We start from the raw sequence: 12,136 nt of genomic DNA on the forward strand, positions 1-12,136 counted from the left end.
CGGCCAATCGGCGAGGGGGGCGGGGCGCGAGGGAGGCCCCGCCCCGAGCAACGTCACCGCCTGGAGCCGCGAAACGGCCGGGAGGGGAGCCGGGAGCGGGGCGGGAGAGGGGTCGGGAGGGGAGCCGGGAGCGGGGCGGGAGAGGGGTCGGGAGGGGAGCCGGGAGCGGGGCGGGAGAGGGGCCGGGAGGGGAGCCGGGAGCGGGGCGGGAGAGGGGTCGGGAGGGGAGCCGGGAGCGGAGCGGGAGAGGAGCTGGGAGAGGCCGGGAGAGGGGCTGGGAGGGGAGCCGGGAGCGGGCGGGAGAGGAGCCGGGAGGGGAGCCGGGAGCGGGCGGGAGAGGAGCCGGGAGGGGAGCCGGGAGCGGGGCGGGAGAGGGGTCGGGAAGAGGAGTCGGGAAGAGGAGCCGGGAGGGGAGCCGGGAGGGGAGCCGGGAGCGGAGCCGGGAGCGGGGCGGGAGAGGGGCCGGGAGGGGAGCCGGGAGCGGCTGGGAGAGGCCGGGAGAGGGGCCGGGAGGGGAGCCGGGAGCGGGCGGGAGAGGAGCCGGGAGGGGAGCCGGGAGCGGGCGGGAGAGGAGCCGGGAGCGGGGCGGGAGAGGGGCCGGGCACGAGGCAGGGAGCGGGGCCGGGAGGGGAGCAGAGAGCGGGCGGGAGAGGGGTCGGGAGCGGGGCCGGGCACGGGGCGGGAGTGCGGCCCGGCAATCCGTGAGAGCGGGGTCGGCGCCGGCAGCGCTCCTGCGCCTTCCTTGTCTCAGCCGCAGGCCTGGGATCCTTTTTACAGCTCGGAGGCTCCTGCTGCTCCAGTGCCGTTACCTTCGTGAACGGGGTACTCTGGTTGCATCTACCACCTGTGCCCAGGAACTATGGCGGTGACGTATCCTGACACCAATTCCATCCCCCGGGACACGGACATCCCACGCCTCAGCCGTTCCTCCAAACACACCCAGGGGCCAGCGGGAAGAAAGGGAAAAGCGAGACCGAACGGCCAAGGAACAGACACCAGAGACAGAATCGGCTGCCTCCCCTTGCTGAAACAAGGGAAAGGGGAAGACCATGCTCGAGACTCAAAGGTGCACTGACCTTTGTGTGGCCGAGGCTTTGGGAAGGTGGAAAAGGCAAAAGCTGCTTCCTCCCATGGCTCCTGTTCCCATCCAGCCCTGTCAGGCATCAGCAATGAGGATCTGGGCACTGAACTGGGCTCACCCTCTGTTAACAGGAGGGTGAGCCTGTGGTGGCCGAGGGGCTGCTCAGGCACGAGCCCTGAGGAGCCAGAGATACTCATTCCCTGGAGCCCTGCTGGGCTGTGGCCCCAGTCCCCCAGGGGAGCCTGGTGAGGTAGCCCCAGCAGGAGAGGCAGGTTAGGCCTACACTGGGACAGATGGGACAGTACACGGGACAGTGCTGGTGCCTCACACAGGTCACCTTTCTCTGGGATTGCTGCTGCCCCGGGACTGGTGCTGTGCTGCCAGCTGCCCTCTCCACCCCTTCTCCATCTCCAGTGAATCTCCGCTCTCAGCCATAAAAGCAATCCTAGGAGGTAAATCCAAACTCTAGTCCAGGCCCGAGCATGCCCATCTCACCCTCCTGCTTCCTCAGCAGATATTTAAAACAAGAAACAGAGCAAGAAGAATCAGTGTGAAGTACCAAAAAACCTTTATTTTTTTCCCCCAAACCATAACAACATTTGACATTATATTGATTTCCTCATGTATTTGTTATTTCTCTACGTTAGGAACCAGATACAGAAAATACAAACACAATCTGTTGAATCAAAGACAGCACAGCATTCCGTTAGAAAAAGAACCAAAAAAACTAGAGGAGCAAGATAGAAATGGTGAAAAATAGTCATTCCCTCCAGCCCAAACTCTCCAAGAATCATCATCAAAATAGAGCAGAGGAAGTAGCTTCTCTTTCTAAACGCACTTCTGCTTTAAGACAAAAGTTAGATTTATATTTAGATTTTTCAAAGTAAAAAAAAGTTAAACTATCTTTCAAACAATTTTGGAAGTTTGCATAGACCCATTCCCTTTCCAAAAATATCAGCCATCTCTCTATAGAATCTGATACAAATCGAGTACGCCTCAGCCGAAGGTCACCAAGCTCAAGTCACATTCAAGAAAATAAAACATGATCTCCCCTTCCCTTCCCTTCCCCCACAAAAATATGGGCTCTACCGTTATTCCATGTGTTTGAGGCAAGTTACCAGGCTCAGCCGCATCCCTCGCTCAGAGCTTCATCCAAATTCCTTTTCATTTCCCAGGTTTCCACGCCCGCTGCCTCCCGGCGGGGCAGAGGCGCTGTGGAGGCAGCGGGATCGGATGGCGCAAGGAGGGGGCTGACGGACACAGCTCTCAGGAGGGAAGTGGGGGGAATTTTGCATTCATCAATCCCCCCCCCGCAGCGAGGAAGTGGCTTTTCAAGGACAAACACCTGCGACCAGGCAGAGTTTGTAGGAACTTGTCCCTGGGGACTGGCCTTGTCCAAAGGGCTCAGTCACCAGAGCAAGAACTCAGCTAGAGACCAGATGGGGCAGCAGAAACGGGGCAGGAGGGGTGGAGGGGGGGTCTGCAGCCCCCAGGTAAGGCAGCGAGGAGGGGAGGGGGAGCCCCTCGCCAGGAGGGGTTTAACCGAGGTGCTCTAGCGTACCTGGAGTGAGGTTTTCCCAGAGGTTCCCAGCAGCAGTACAGAGACCAGCTGCACTGCCACCCACTTAAAAAGAAACAGCAACGACAAAATAAATAAAAAGTCAACCCCTCCTATTCGGATGAGAATGAAATACATATTTCTTCAGGCCTCTGCCTGGTTCGGAACCCTCTAAAAACTGAAGCAAACGTTTAAAAGGGCTTGTTAACTTTCTGTAGGGGGCAAAGTGATGTGGCAATGAGGGGGGGAGAAATCACACGCCTGCTGCCCATCACTCTGAAAGTCAGGACAGCACGAGGCCCCCATTTAAAGTGCTGACCATACAAAAGATGATGATGAGGGAGCAACATCCTTCTCCCGCTTTTCCCATCACAATTTCCAGCTGAAACCCATCTCCTTCACCAACTAACAACTAAGCCTATTCTTTTGGACACTCAGTTTTATATTGGTTTTAAAAAAAGAAGAAGTTAGTAGAAAAGTTACACTGAATTTCCTAACACTTTGCAATGTGCTTCCACCAACTAAACATCTAGAAACTGGGAGAGCAGAGTCCACACATTTTGCCTGATCCTGAGACTGAAGCAGAGAGCCAGCTCTGCTCTCCAGGGCCAGCCAGGCATGAGCAGCCCTGCTCGTCAGCATCAGAGACCCAGGGGATGCAGAGTCTTGCCAATAAGGTCCTTTTACTTGTTTAAGCCACCTCTGAATCCCCTGAGAAGGGGAACAATGTGGGGAAGAGCATCCCCCCCTCAGCTCCCCTGAAATAAAATAGCAATGAAACAATAATGCAGTCAAAAAACACCAGCCTGCTGGGTTTGTATAAAAAAAAAACAATTTCCATAAACTTCACAACAAAAAAGAAAAACCCAAAGGAAACTAGCCAGCGGTTTGGGTCTGGAAACTGATTCACTTCTTAAATGTTCAAAGTCCAACGAGGAACAGGCAGCAGCAATGCCACAAGGAAAAAAGTGCTTGTGAGACGCAGCTTCCTGAGGCAGCAGCAAGTGTGTGGGACAAGTGACCCCACAGCCACCGCCTCGGGTGTCCACGGCTGCCTCAGGACTGCTGGGCATTGCTTGTGCTGGATGTGCAGCAGGAGCTCTGCATGGGATCTACAAACAGGAGCAGACTGCTCCTTCCTCCCTCTGGGTCTGCTCCGGGTGCCCCAGCCCCAGCTGTGCTGCACAAGGCTGGATGACCAGGACTACTTACTCACTCAAAATCAGGGACAGGAGAGCTAAAAAGCCACACAAAGACCAGGATCTGTGGAGTCATTAACGTGGACACAAGGAAGAAATACCCTATGAGACACAGTTATCAAAAGTGCAAGCAGTGATGTGCCAAGCCACTGGAAGAGAAGCCCAAGACATGCCCAGGTTGGCCACAGCAATGTGATGGAGCAGGTTATGCCTCTGCCAGCCTGGGAAGAAGAGACCAGTGCTCTCAAAAGCTCAACTGCTTCTCCTCTTGCTTTGCTGGGAAGATATTCCTCCCTCTGTCCCCCTGGGGATTTTGTGACAGGCCAAGCTGCCAGTGCCTCGGAGCAGCTGACTCTTGCCAATGGAGGCCAAAAGAATGCCCTGGGATCCCAACTGCTCTGACAGTGACTGCCATTGTTTTTCATGGGAACAGAAGCAAAGCAGCAGAAGTGAGCTGGGTTTTGGCCTCTTTCCTGGCTTATGTTTGCTCCTTTCAAGTCATGGTTGGATCTGATTTCCTGAGGGGCTTTGTTGGCCCCTGGGGTGCAGCCAGACCCTCAGCTCTGCACAACCATCCACAGACAGGGCAGGAACAGCCACTGCTGTCCGAGCCTCCTTCTGCCCTCACCCTGACCTGAGCAGATGGTCAGGCCAGGCCTGGCTTTCTGGCAGTGCTCCAGAGAGGGAGAAAGACAAGCAGTTCTCTCCTTCCTGCAGACACGGGCACCCCAGGAATAGGACAGGATGCTCAGCAGCCTGCAAGTGAGTGCCAAACCTACCCAGGCTGAATGAAGAAGAGATCGCCATTAAGAAAACCTAGCAAGTGTGAAAGAGCTTTTGTTCTAGACAGTCTCAAAAGATCCAACACTTTTTCCCTACATGAAACCAAACCAAGGTGTTGTCTGTATCCCCTTTTTACCCTAATTCAAATTTAGATTCCCTTTGAAGGGAAAGGGTGGAAAAGATGCATATCCTATAGTGGTCTGTCCAAACACAGAAAGAAACCTCTTGACTCAGAGAGAAACCATCAAAACAGAGTAAGCAAGTGTATAGTTTTGCCACACTGCTGAGCCACAGTCTCCTCCTCAGTGGCTACAATCTGATCCACTGCTGAGCACCCTCCTCATGCAGCATCCTTAGCTAGAAGGGTAAAAAACCCACTAAATCAAGACCTTTTCATTCCTTGTTTCTCATTCTGCCAGATTCCCTTTTCCAATAGCTCATCTGCATGCATTCTGGCCAAAGAGACCACAGTTAATCCCCCTTTTTTTCCTTCTTTGAAAAGAGGCTTTACAATAACTAAGAATTTGAGCAACGTGATCAGTTACAAATCTTTCCTTGCTGAACAGAATGTGTGTGTGCCTGTGCACACACACAGGTGTCAGAGGGGAGCAGATTCACAGCCAGGTGCTGGAGTGTGGAATTGCTCTGAGGGCACGGCTGCTGAGTGCTACCACTGGCAAAAGAGGAATGGGCAGAAATAGCTTATCAGCTGAGGGGCTCTGTACAGGGAGGGCTGCAAGCACAGCCTGCTGGTGGCCTACAGCCGGGGGCTGCCCAGATCCTCACTGGCAGTTCGGCTGCCAGGAGAATCTCCAAGTGGGAGCTGAAAGGGATTGACATCTCTGCCACACACTGCAAGGAAAAGTGTCAAACAACTGCAGAAACCAAACCCAAAGAAGAGCAATTGAAAGATCAACCAAAGAACAGTTTGAAGCCTTGTCAGAAGAGTTCACTCACCACAGAGCAAGTCAGAACAGCTGCTGTGGCTAATGCAGCAGCAAACACCCATTCTACCCTTGAAGGTAGAGACAGTAGCTTCTCCCCAGCCCTAGAAGGAACCAGCTCAGGCACAGATGTCTGCTGACATGGCAAGAAAGGCCAAGCAACACCAAATCCCTTACTGGCCCAGGCCAAGAGAGGCAATCAACATCACCACCACAACAGAGAGACCACTGCAGTCAACTGCATCCAGCGCTGGCCCAGGGAAGGGCTGTCAGATGAGATTCTTTTCACAGTCTGAGAAGGGCAGTTCCCTTCCTGAGCCAATGAAACAAGAAAAAAAAAAAAAAAAGAGGCTTTGTATTCCAAGCTCCAACAGGACTATCTGATGAATCAGTCCAGCAAACACAGATCATACTCCTGGAATAGTGAGTAGAATCCTCCTCCAGGTAAAATCTGTAACCTCTAAAGTGCTCCCTTTAATGCTAGTTGATGAACACCCCCTTCCATGCCCAGCAGTGGAAGGGCTGCTGCAGTCAGTGGTGTGACGAGCACTCGCATTTAACCGTTCACCAACTCCCAGCTAGATTGCAGTAGTTTTCTGAAATGCACTTTTGGGAAGTATTTCCTATGAGAAGATGTTGTTTGGGGATGTGGGGATAGGAAGGCGAAGTGTACTCCACAGTATACCTTGTTCAGTAAAACCATTGCCTTGGAAGGTGATGTTCCCTTGCAGAGTCAATGGAATAAAGCATCCTGCAAGTGGCCATGTCACTGTGTCCCCAGCAAGCAGCTCTGGGTTTGGTTAGAATGGTCTCCCCCACCCCCAGTGGTCTGAAGAGTTCACAGTGGTATAACCCAATGTTCTGGGGAGACAGAAGCTGAGAAGTCCCCTGCTGCAAATGAATGGGTGGAATGAGGGATGCACATGAGCAACATCCTCTGGGACTAGCCCAAAGATAAGCCCCACAGACAGAGCAGGAACAGGGGGAAGGTAGGCACTGGAAGGACCAGCAAGCAGAGAAGGACAATGCCAATGCAGGGAAAGTGCATGTTTCTGGAGTGGTCTTGGAGTGGTTCTGCAGTGCAAACATATGGAGAGGGGCATGGAGAAATCCCTTCTGGAATGCTGCATGAAGAGAGGTAAAGGTTGGCATCCATGTGGCAGCGGACTGGGTAGGGGGCCTGTGTCCAGCAGCTCTACCCTGTTCTTCACATTTAGTGGGTTTCAATCACCACTGGCTCGTAAACTCCAGATGAGACCCTGGGGAGGCAAAGGGGGAGATGAAGAGGGCAATCATTTTGAGCAACTAAGTCCTGATTCAGAGCTCTCCACTCTCAAACATCATCTTCTAAGCTCACACAAACCACTGCCAGTAACCAGTCAGCCTTGTGGGAAGTCAGTCCCTGGAACACTGAGGGGACAGGGACTTGGCAAGTCAGCAATACAGCACTGGAGAGAGCTGGGTGTGACACACGAACCCATCTAAAGGACACAGCAAAGGGGGAGTATCCTATCCAGAAAAAAGAGCCAGTGTGCCTGGCTTTACTATGCTCCCAGTTTTGTTACTAACTTGATACATCTTTGCATTACTATTATTGCTGGTTTTAATTCAACTGAGGAGGTGCAATAACGCCTCAAACGCAATTGGCCAGGAGCTGTACTAAGAGCTATAGTGGCAAGAAAAAGTTTTATTGCTCCAGAAGGCTTTCACGAGAGAACAAGCCCTGGATGATTATGGAAGAGGCAGAGAGAAGGGACAATAAGAGGCAGGGAAAAGAGACAATAAATCCCACTCTGCCACAGTTTTGCTGCAGGCCAGCAGAAGGCAAAGCTCCCCCCTTCAGGAGGAAACGGGAACCAGCCTCTACCGTTTTGTCCTTTCACTCACTTCTGTTCCTGGGTCTAACAACCAGGATCCCATTATCCCTCTGAGCTCCTGCTGAGAACTGCATTCATACTCTAGTGCAACTGCAGCCTGCCACCAAAGGGATCCCAGGGCTATTAATGTGGGATTAAAGCCACCATGCAGCACATGATGTTTAGAAATCTCTCCTGTAGCAAAAAGTGTAAGTTTCCTAGGTACAAAGCTCACTAATCTCTCTGGAGCCCCTCTGTCTGCCAACCTTTTGGGCAACCTACCTATTTCCCAGCTGAATACCACTCAGCGTAGTTGTTCCATCTCTGCTCACAAACAACCTCAGGTTACTGTCTGCAGATAGAAAAGGAACACAGACATCACAATCCAGAACTACCGAGGCTGCCAGGAACTCCCCTCCCAGACACACAATCAGCATGGAACAACTGTGTCTCAGCACGTCCACACTTTCTGGTGGTGTTCCCACAGTCATCGAGCCCCTGGGAACTCATCTCCTTGCTCCAAAAGGGAGCCTCGCCAACATGAAGCCTTGGAAGAATAAAGGTAGAGGTATTAATTCAGTCTTATTCCTCCAGCTGCCTTTTTAAAGGCAATTCCATTGATGCAAGTTCTCGGTCAGCTTGTACACATCTGAACCGATGAGATGTGGGGCCTCACACTACTTTTGTAGAGTCACTAGAGGAGAAACTCAGCCTGTTCTGCTGGTGAGAGGCAGCTGCATTCAGTCTAGTTTTAACCCATGCTAAGTGAGGTGTAAATCCTCATATGATAAGAGTGCTACCGTGTGCAACAAGGTGATTAATGGTAAATTAACAAAGCACAGATAACAAGCTAGGTTCAAGTTTAAAATTTAACAGAAAATCTCAGATAAAGTCAAAGATTGATCTCTATGCTAAACCAGAAAACGAAAGTGAAAACAAATGCAGTTATATTGTTAGTTTTCTCCTAACAGATGCTGTGACTGCAATGGAGAAAACCCTTTCTTAAGCACTCCGACAGACCTGATCACCAGCACGTGGTAACCCATGTTTCTGCAGAGATGTGCTGTTCCCCCTCCAGCTGTGCTCTCCTCTTTTGATAAATACTGACCCAGGACGAGGGCCACTAGAGCAGTGCAGACAGCTGATGTAACTCATTTCCACTGCACTGAGAATCAGTATTTTTCCTCTCTCTCCCTGCTCATTTGAGCTACTATTCAGTCTCTGCTGTCATGAGTGGAACAGCAGCAAGTACTATGTGTAAATGCATGTGCAGCTCTCAAACCCACGTGGTTTATCTACCACAGAAACATCCAGCAAGCACTGAAAGCAAATAGCTCTCAAAAGGAGAAGGGAGCCCATGGCAAATCAGATCTGACTGTAAACACTTGGCAGCCTTGCGAAAGGAACAGCCCAGACATCCCCTCTGAGACTTCTCCTCTCACCTTCAGTATTGCTGACATCTGTGAAGTCCTGACTCTGCATTATCTTCTCCACTATATCATCAGCGTCGATCCTGGTGTCATCCACTCGGGTTGGGTGACTCTCCATTGAATCCTTTTTCCTCCTGGTGGGAGGAAAAACTTACTCAGCCTTTCAAGACACAGACTTCTATACACAGTCCTGCTTCTCTTGGCCACAGTCTCCTCCTCAGTGGCTACAATCTGATCCACTGCTGCCAGAAGACAAAGGAGCAGGCTCTGTCTCTCCTTCCCAGAGAAAGGTCTTTGCTCCACAATTACTCACCGGGAGGGTCTGTCCAGCAGCAGGGGTGGTCTGGGAGGGCGAGGTGGCTTCTCCAGTTTGTGGTCCCGCTCCCCCTCAGGACATTCCACGGTCATGCTGAGCCCCCCGGACGCGCTGCTGCTGGTGGACGTGTTCCGGCGGTGGGTCAGGTCAGACATGCTGGAGGAGCGGGAGTGCTCCGTGCTGTAACCTGCCAACACAGAGGGATTACAAACCACATCTGCTCCCCTTCCTGGCAGAACAGCTTCACAGCAGCATTTCTCCTCCTGCACACAGAGGTTTAGACATCTATGAGCTCATCTGCAGAGACTGAACAGGAGGCTGGTATTACAGAGCAGGGTGAGAGAGATGGCTGCAAATCACTCTCACAGGAGCTCATTGCAGGAGAGAAAAGGGATGTGACCAGTGCTGGCAGAGCTGTGTGGATCAATGGTTACCAGAGATCTTGGACTGCTGGCTGGCGTAGCTCGAGTTCCGCGAGTGCCCTGAGTGGAAAACTTCCTCTGGGCTGGACAGGTTCTGATCCGGCTCTTCTGGGACACCTGCCAAGGAACAAGAGGACACTGCTTACACCATAACCAAGCCAGTGCATGGTGCACTGATCAGCTGGGAGTGGAGGCTGATCTTGGGATGACAGATCAAGGAAAGGGCAAGTCTGATGGCCGAGCCCTGCTGTACAGGCTAGCACAGGGCTTACAAACACCCAGGGAGTAGGGAAGACCACCGTGAGCTTCTCTATCAAGTTTATCACTATTTCTATCCAGCAGATGAATTTACAAACATATCTCAGGCTTGTAGCATCTAGAAGGACAAGTAGTGTGTAAAACTATCCACGGTTACAAGCATCAAGCTAAGACGAAGAAAGCATCAGATGGCCACTGGCAGTGAAGTATTACAACCTCTGGGTGCTTCTGTTACTACCTGTCCCTTTCTATTACTTGTGAGAGAGCCTGTACCATTTAAATAATCTCTGAATTTGGTCCAGACACTTCATAACCTCTGCTCCTTTGCTAGCCCTGCTTGTCTCTCTTGCAGGAAGCTTATCTGGGAGTGCGCAAATGTAACACATTAGCCAGCTTTTTAAGAACACCACTTGCACCCTGTGCTCTGTCACTGAAGTGATGAGACTCAAGTGCTATTTTGGTGGAGTGTATCTGCCTGCACATTTGGAATGTGCTAGGAAGGAAAAAAACTGATGTGAAAATGCAGTGCCCTTGAAAACAGGCTCATACAGAAGCCAAAGAACTGTATCAGCAGCTGGAACAAGGCCACTAGACCTTAAACCAACCTCTAAAACCTTCAGAGGAACTTTTCTAGAAGGTAAGTCTAAGCAACAGAATGGCTGAGCGCAGAACAATGGTGTCACTGAACACAGTGGCAAGCAGGGATGAGTGCAGTGCATGAATTATCAAATCCCCAGCAAAAAGAACAAATTGCTTTATCTCCACTAACAGAAATACGCATGTAGCAAATATTCTACTTTCCTCAGTTACACTTAGATGGCTTTGTTATTCTCAACATTCTTAATGAGCAATGGGGTTGAGGATGGGTGCGGGAACACATGAAAAATTAAAGAGTTTCTGTGCTTGCAACTGCTGGGAAAAACAAAGGAGTGTCCAGGCACAGCCATGCATTGCACGGCTCCAGGGTAGGCATTCAGACCTGAGCTGAGAATGGCAGTTCTTGGCTTGGTCTGGCGCAGGGAGCCAATTGTGGAGGAACTGCTGCTGCTGCTGGTGGTTCCCTCGCCCTTGCAGGTCAGCTGCAGGGTAGAGTCCTGCCCCGGGATGGTGATGGATTTGGCGGTGGAAGGAGGCCTGTCATCAGAAGGGAAGGAGGTTACAGACTGCCAGGCAGGCAGCAGGCATCGTTCTGCCTACCCCACCTTTCTCAGCAGGGGAAAGCTGGCAGCTCTAAACAGCAGCTCAAATGGGATGTTAGGTTTTGTTTTCCTACATCCAAGACCGGTATCTTCTCTACCTTGGACTGCATTACAAGAAAAATCATGTTTTTGAGGTAAATTAAGGCAAAAAGGAACCATTCATTCATTTATACAGGACAACAGGCTCAGAACTTGCACTGTCCTCCAGGACACCATCCAGAGCTGCCCCTTCCCCGCCAACATGTGTCCACTGGCCAGCTGGCTTCACAAACAGGAACCAGTTTGCTGTTGTCCCACTCTCAATTCCAGCTGCCTTTCTGTTACACCTCTTTGGCCAAAATGAAACCTTTTATCCCAGCAACCCTGTCCCCCTATTGCACTTTTACAACAGTTAAATAACCTTTCCCTTTTTTAACTGACTATTAAACTCCTTTCTAGTGAAATGGAAGTGTTTTTCCAGCGTCATAATTATTTTTCTGGTTTTCTGCAAGCTCGCAACATCGCTTTGTAAATGCTGACTGCAGGGCAGAGCTGTGAGTGCCTGGAGCCCCCCTCCCTTCCTCCAGAAGTGCTTTTGGGTGGAAGCCACAGCATGTGCAGCGTGGCAAAGTGAATATTCCTGTTGGAGCCCAAACCTCCCTGTAACCTGAAGTCTGAACTGGAACTAATGGATTGTATTACGGTTTTTAAGTGAGGAGTGAGAAATAAAAACTTTTATTTGTCTCATGCAGAGCTCTGAGGGAAGATGTTACATGAGAGGTTGCAGTATTTTGGGAGAGAGAATATTTATTGTGGGCAGCCGAATGGCTATAAAGCTTCCAGGAAACTCACAGCATGCCTTCACCAGGAAAAAACACTCCCTAATCACGTTATCAGTGATTTGCATGCACCCAGGTGCTTTGGGGACTTTGCTTCACAGGTTTTTAAGGCTTTTACAACCTTAAGCAAGCAAACTGTTCCTGCAGCAGCTGTGGGAGCAGCCCCTTGGTCTGTCAGCTCAGCTGCTCTGCCCCTTCCAACAACCCCAGCAGGAGAAGGTTCATGGACTGCTGCAGAAAATCAGTGCTTGGAAGTGATTTCCCAGCACAGT

At 51.2% G+C, this 12,136-nt stretch overlaps 1 protein-coding gene across 2 annotated transcripts in view; it reads right to left on the bottom strand.

The window, feature by feature from the left end:
• Positions 1-1,632: 1,632 nt before the first annotated feature.
• Positions 1,633-12,136, bottom strand: part of FAM102A (family with sequence similarity 102 member A) — a 37,577-nt gene continuing 27,073 nt past the window's right edge. For both annotated transcript variants that reach the window (XM_048325401.1, XM_048325402.1), the window contains 6 exons: positions 10,827-10,981; positions 9,602-9,706; positions 9,165-9,354; positions 8,864-8,985; positions 7,704-7,773; positions 1,633-6,824 (listed from right to left, as the gene is read on the bottom strand). In XM_048325401.1, the coding sequence (XP_048181358.1) occupies positions 6,779-6,824; positions 7,704-7,773; positions 8,864-8,985; positions 9,165-9,354; positions 9,602-9,706; positions 10,827-10,981 (688 nt within the window). In that variant the 3' untranslated portion in view covers positions 1,633-6,778. The remainder of the gene's footprint in view (positions 6,825-7,703; positions 7,774-8,863; positions 8,986-9,164; positions 9,355-9,601; positions 9,707-10,826; positions 10,982-12,136) is intronic.

This window comes from Corvus hawaiiensis, chromosome 21 (genome assembly GCF_020740725.1).
Source record: "Corvus hawaiiensis isolate bCorHaw1 chromosome 21, bCorHaw1.pri.cur, whole genome shotgun sequence".
In the NCBI taxonomy this organism is placed as follows: Eukaryota; Metazoa; Chordata; class Aves; order Passeriformes; family Corvidae; genus Corvus; species Corvus hawaiiensis.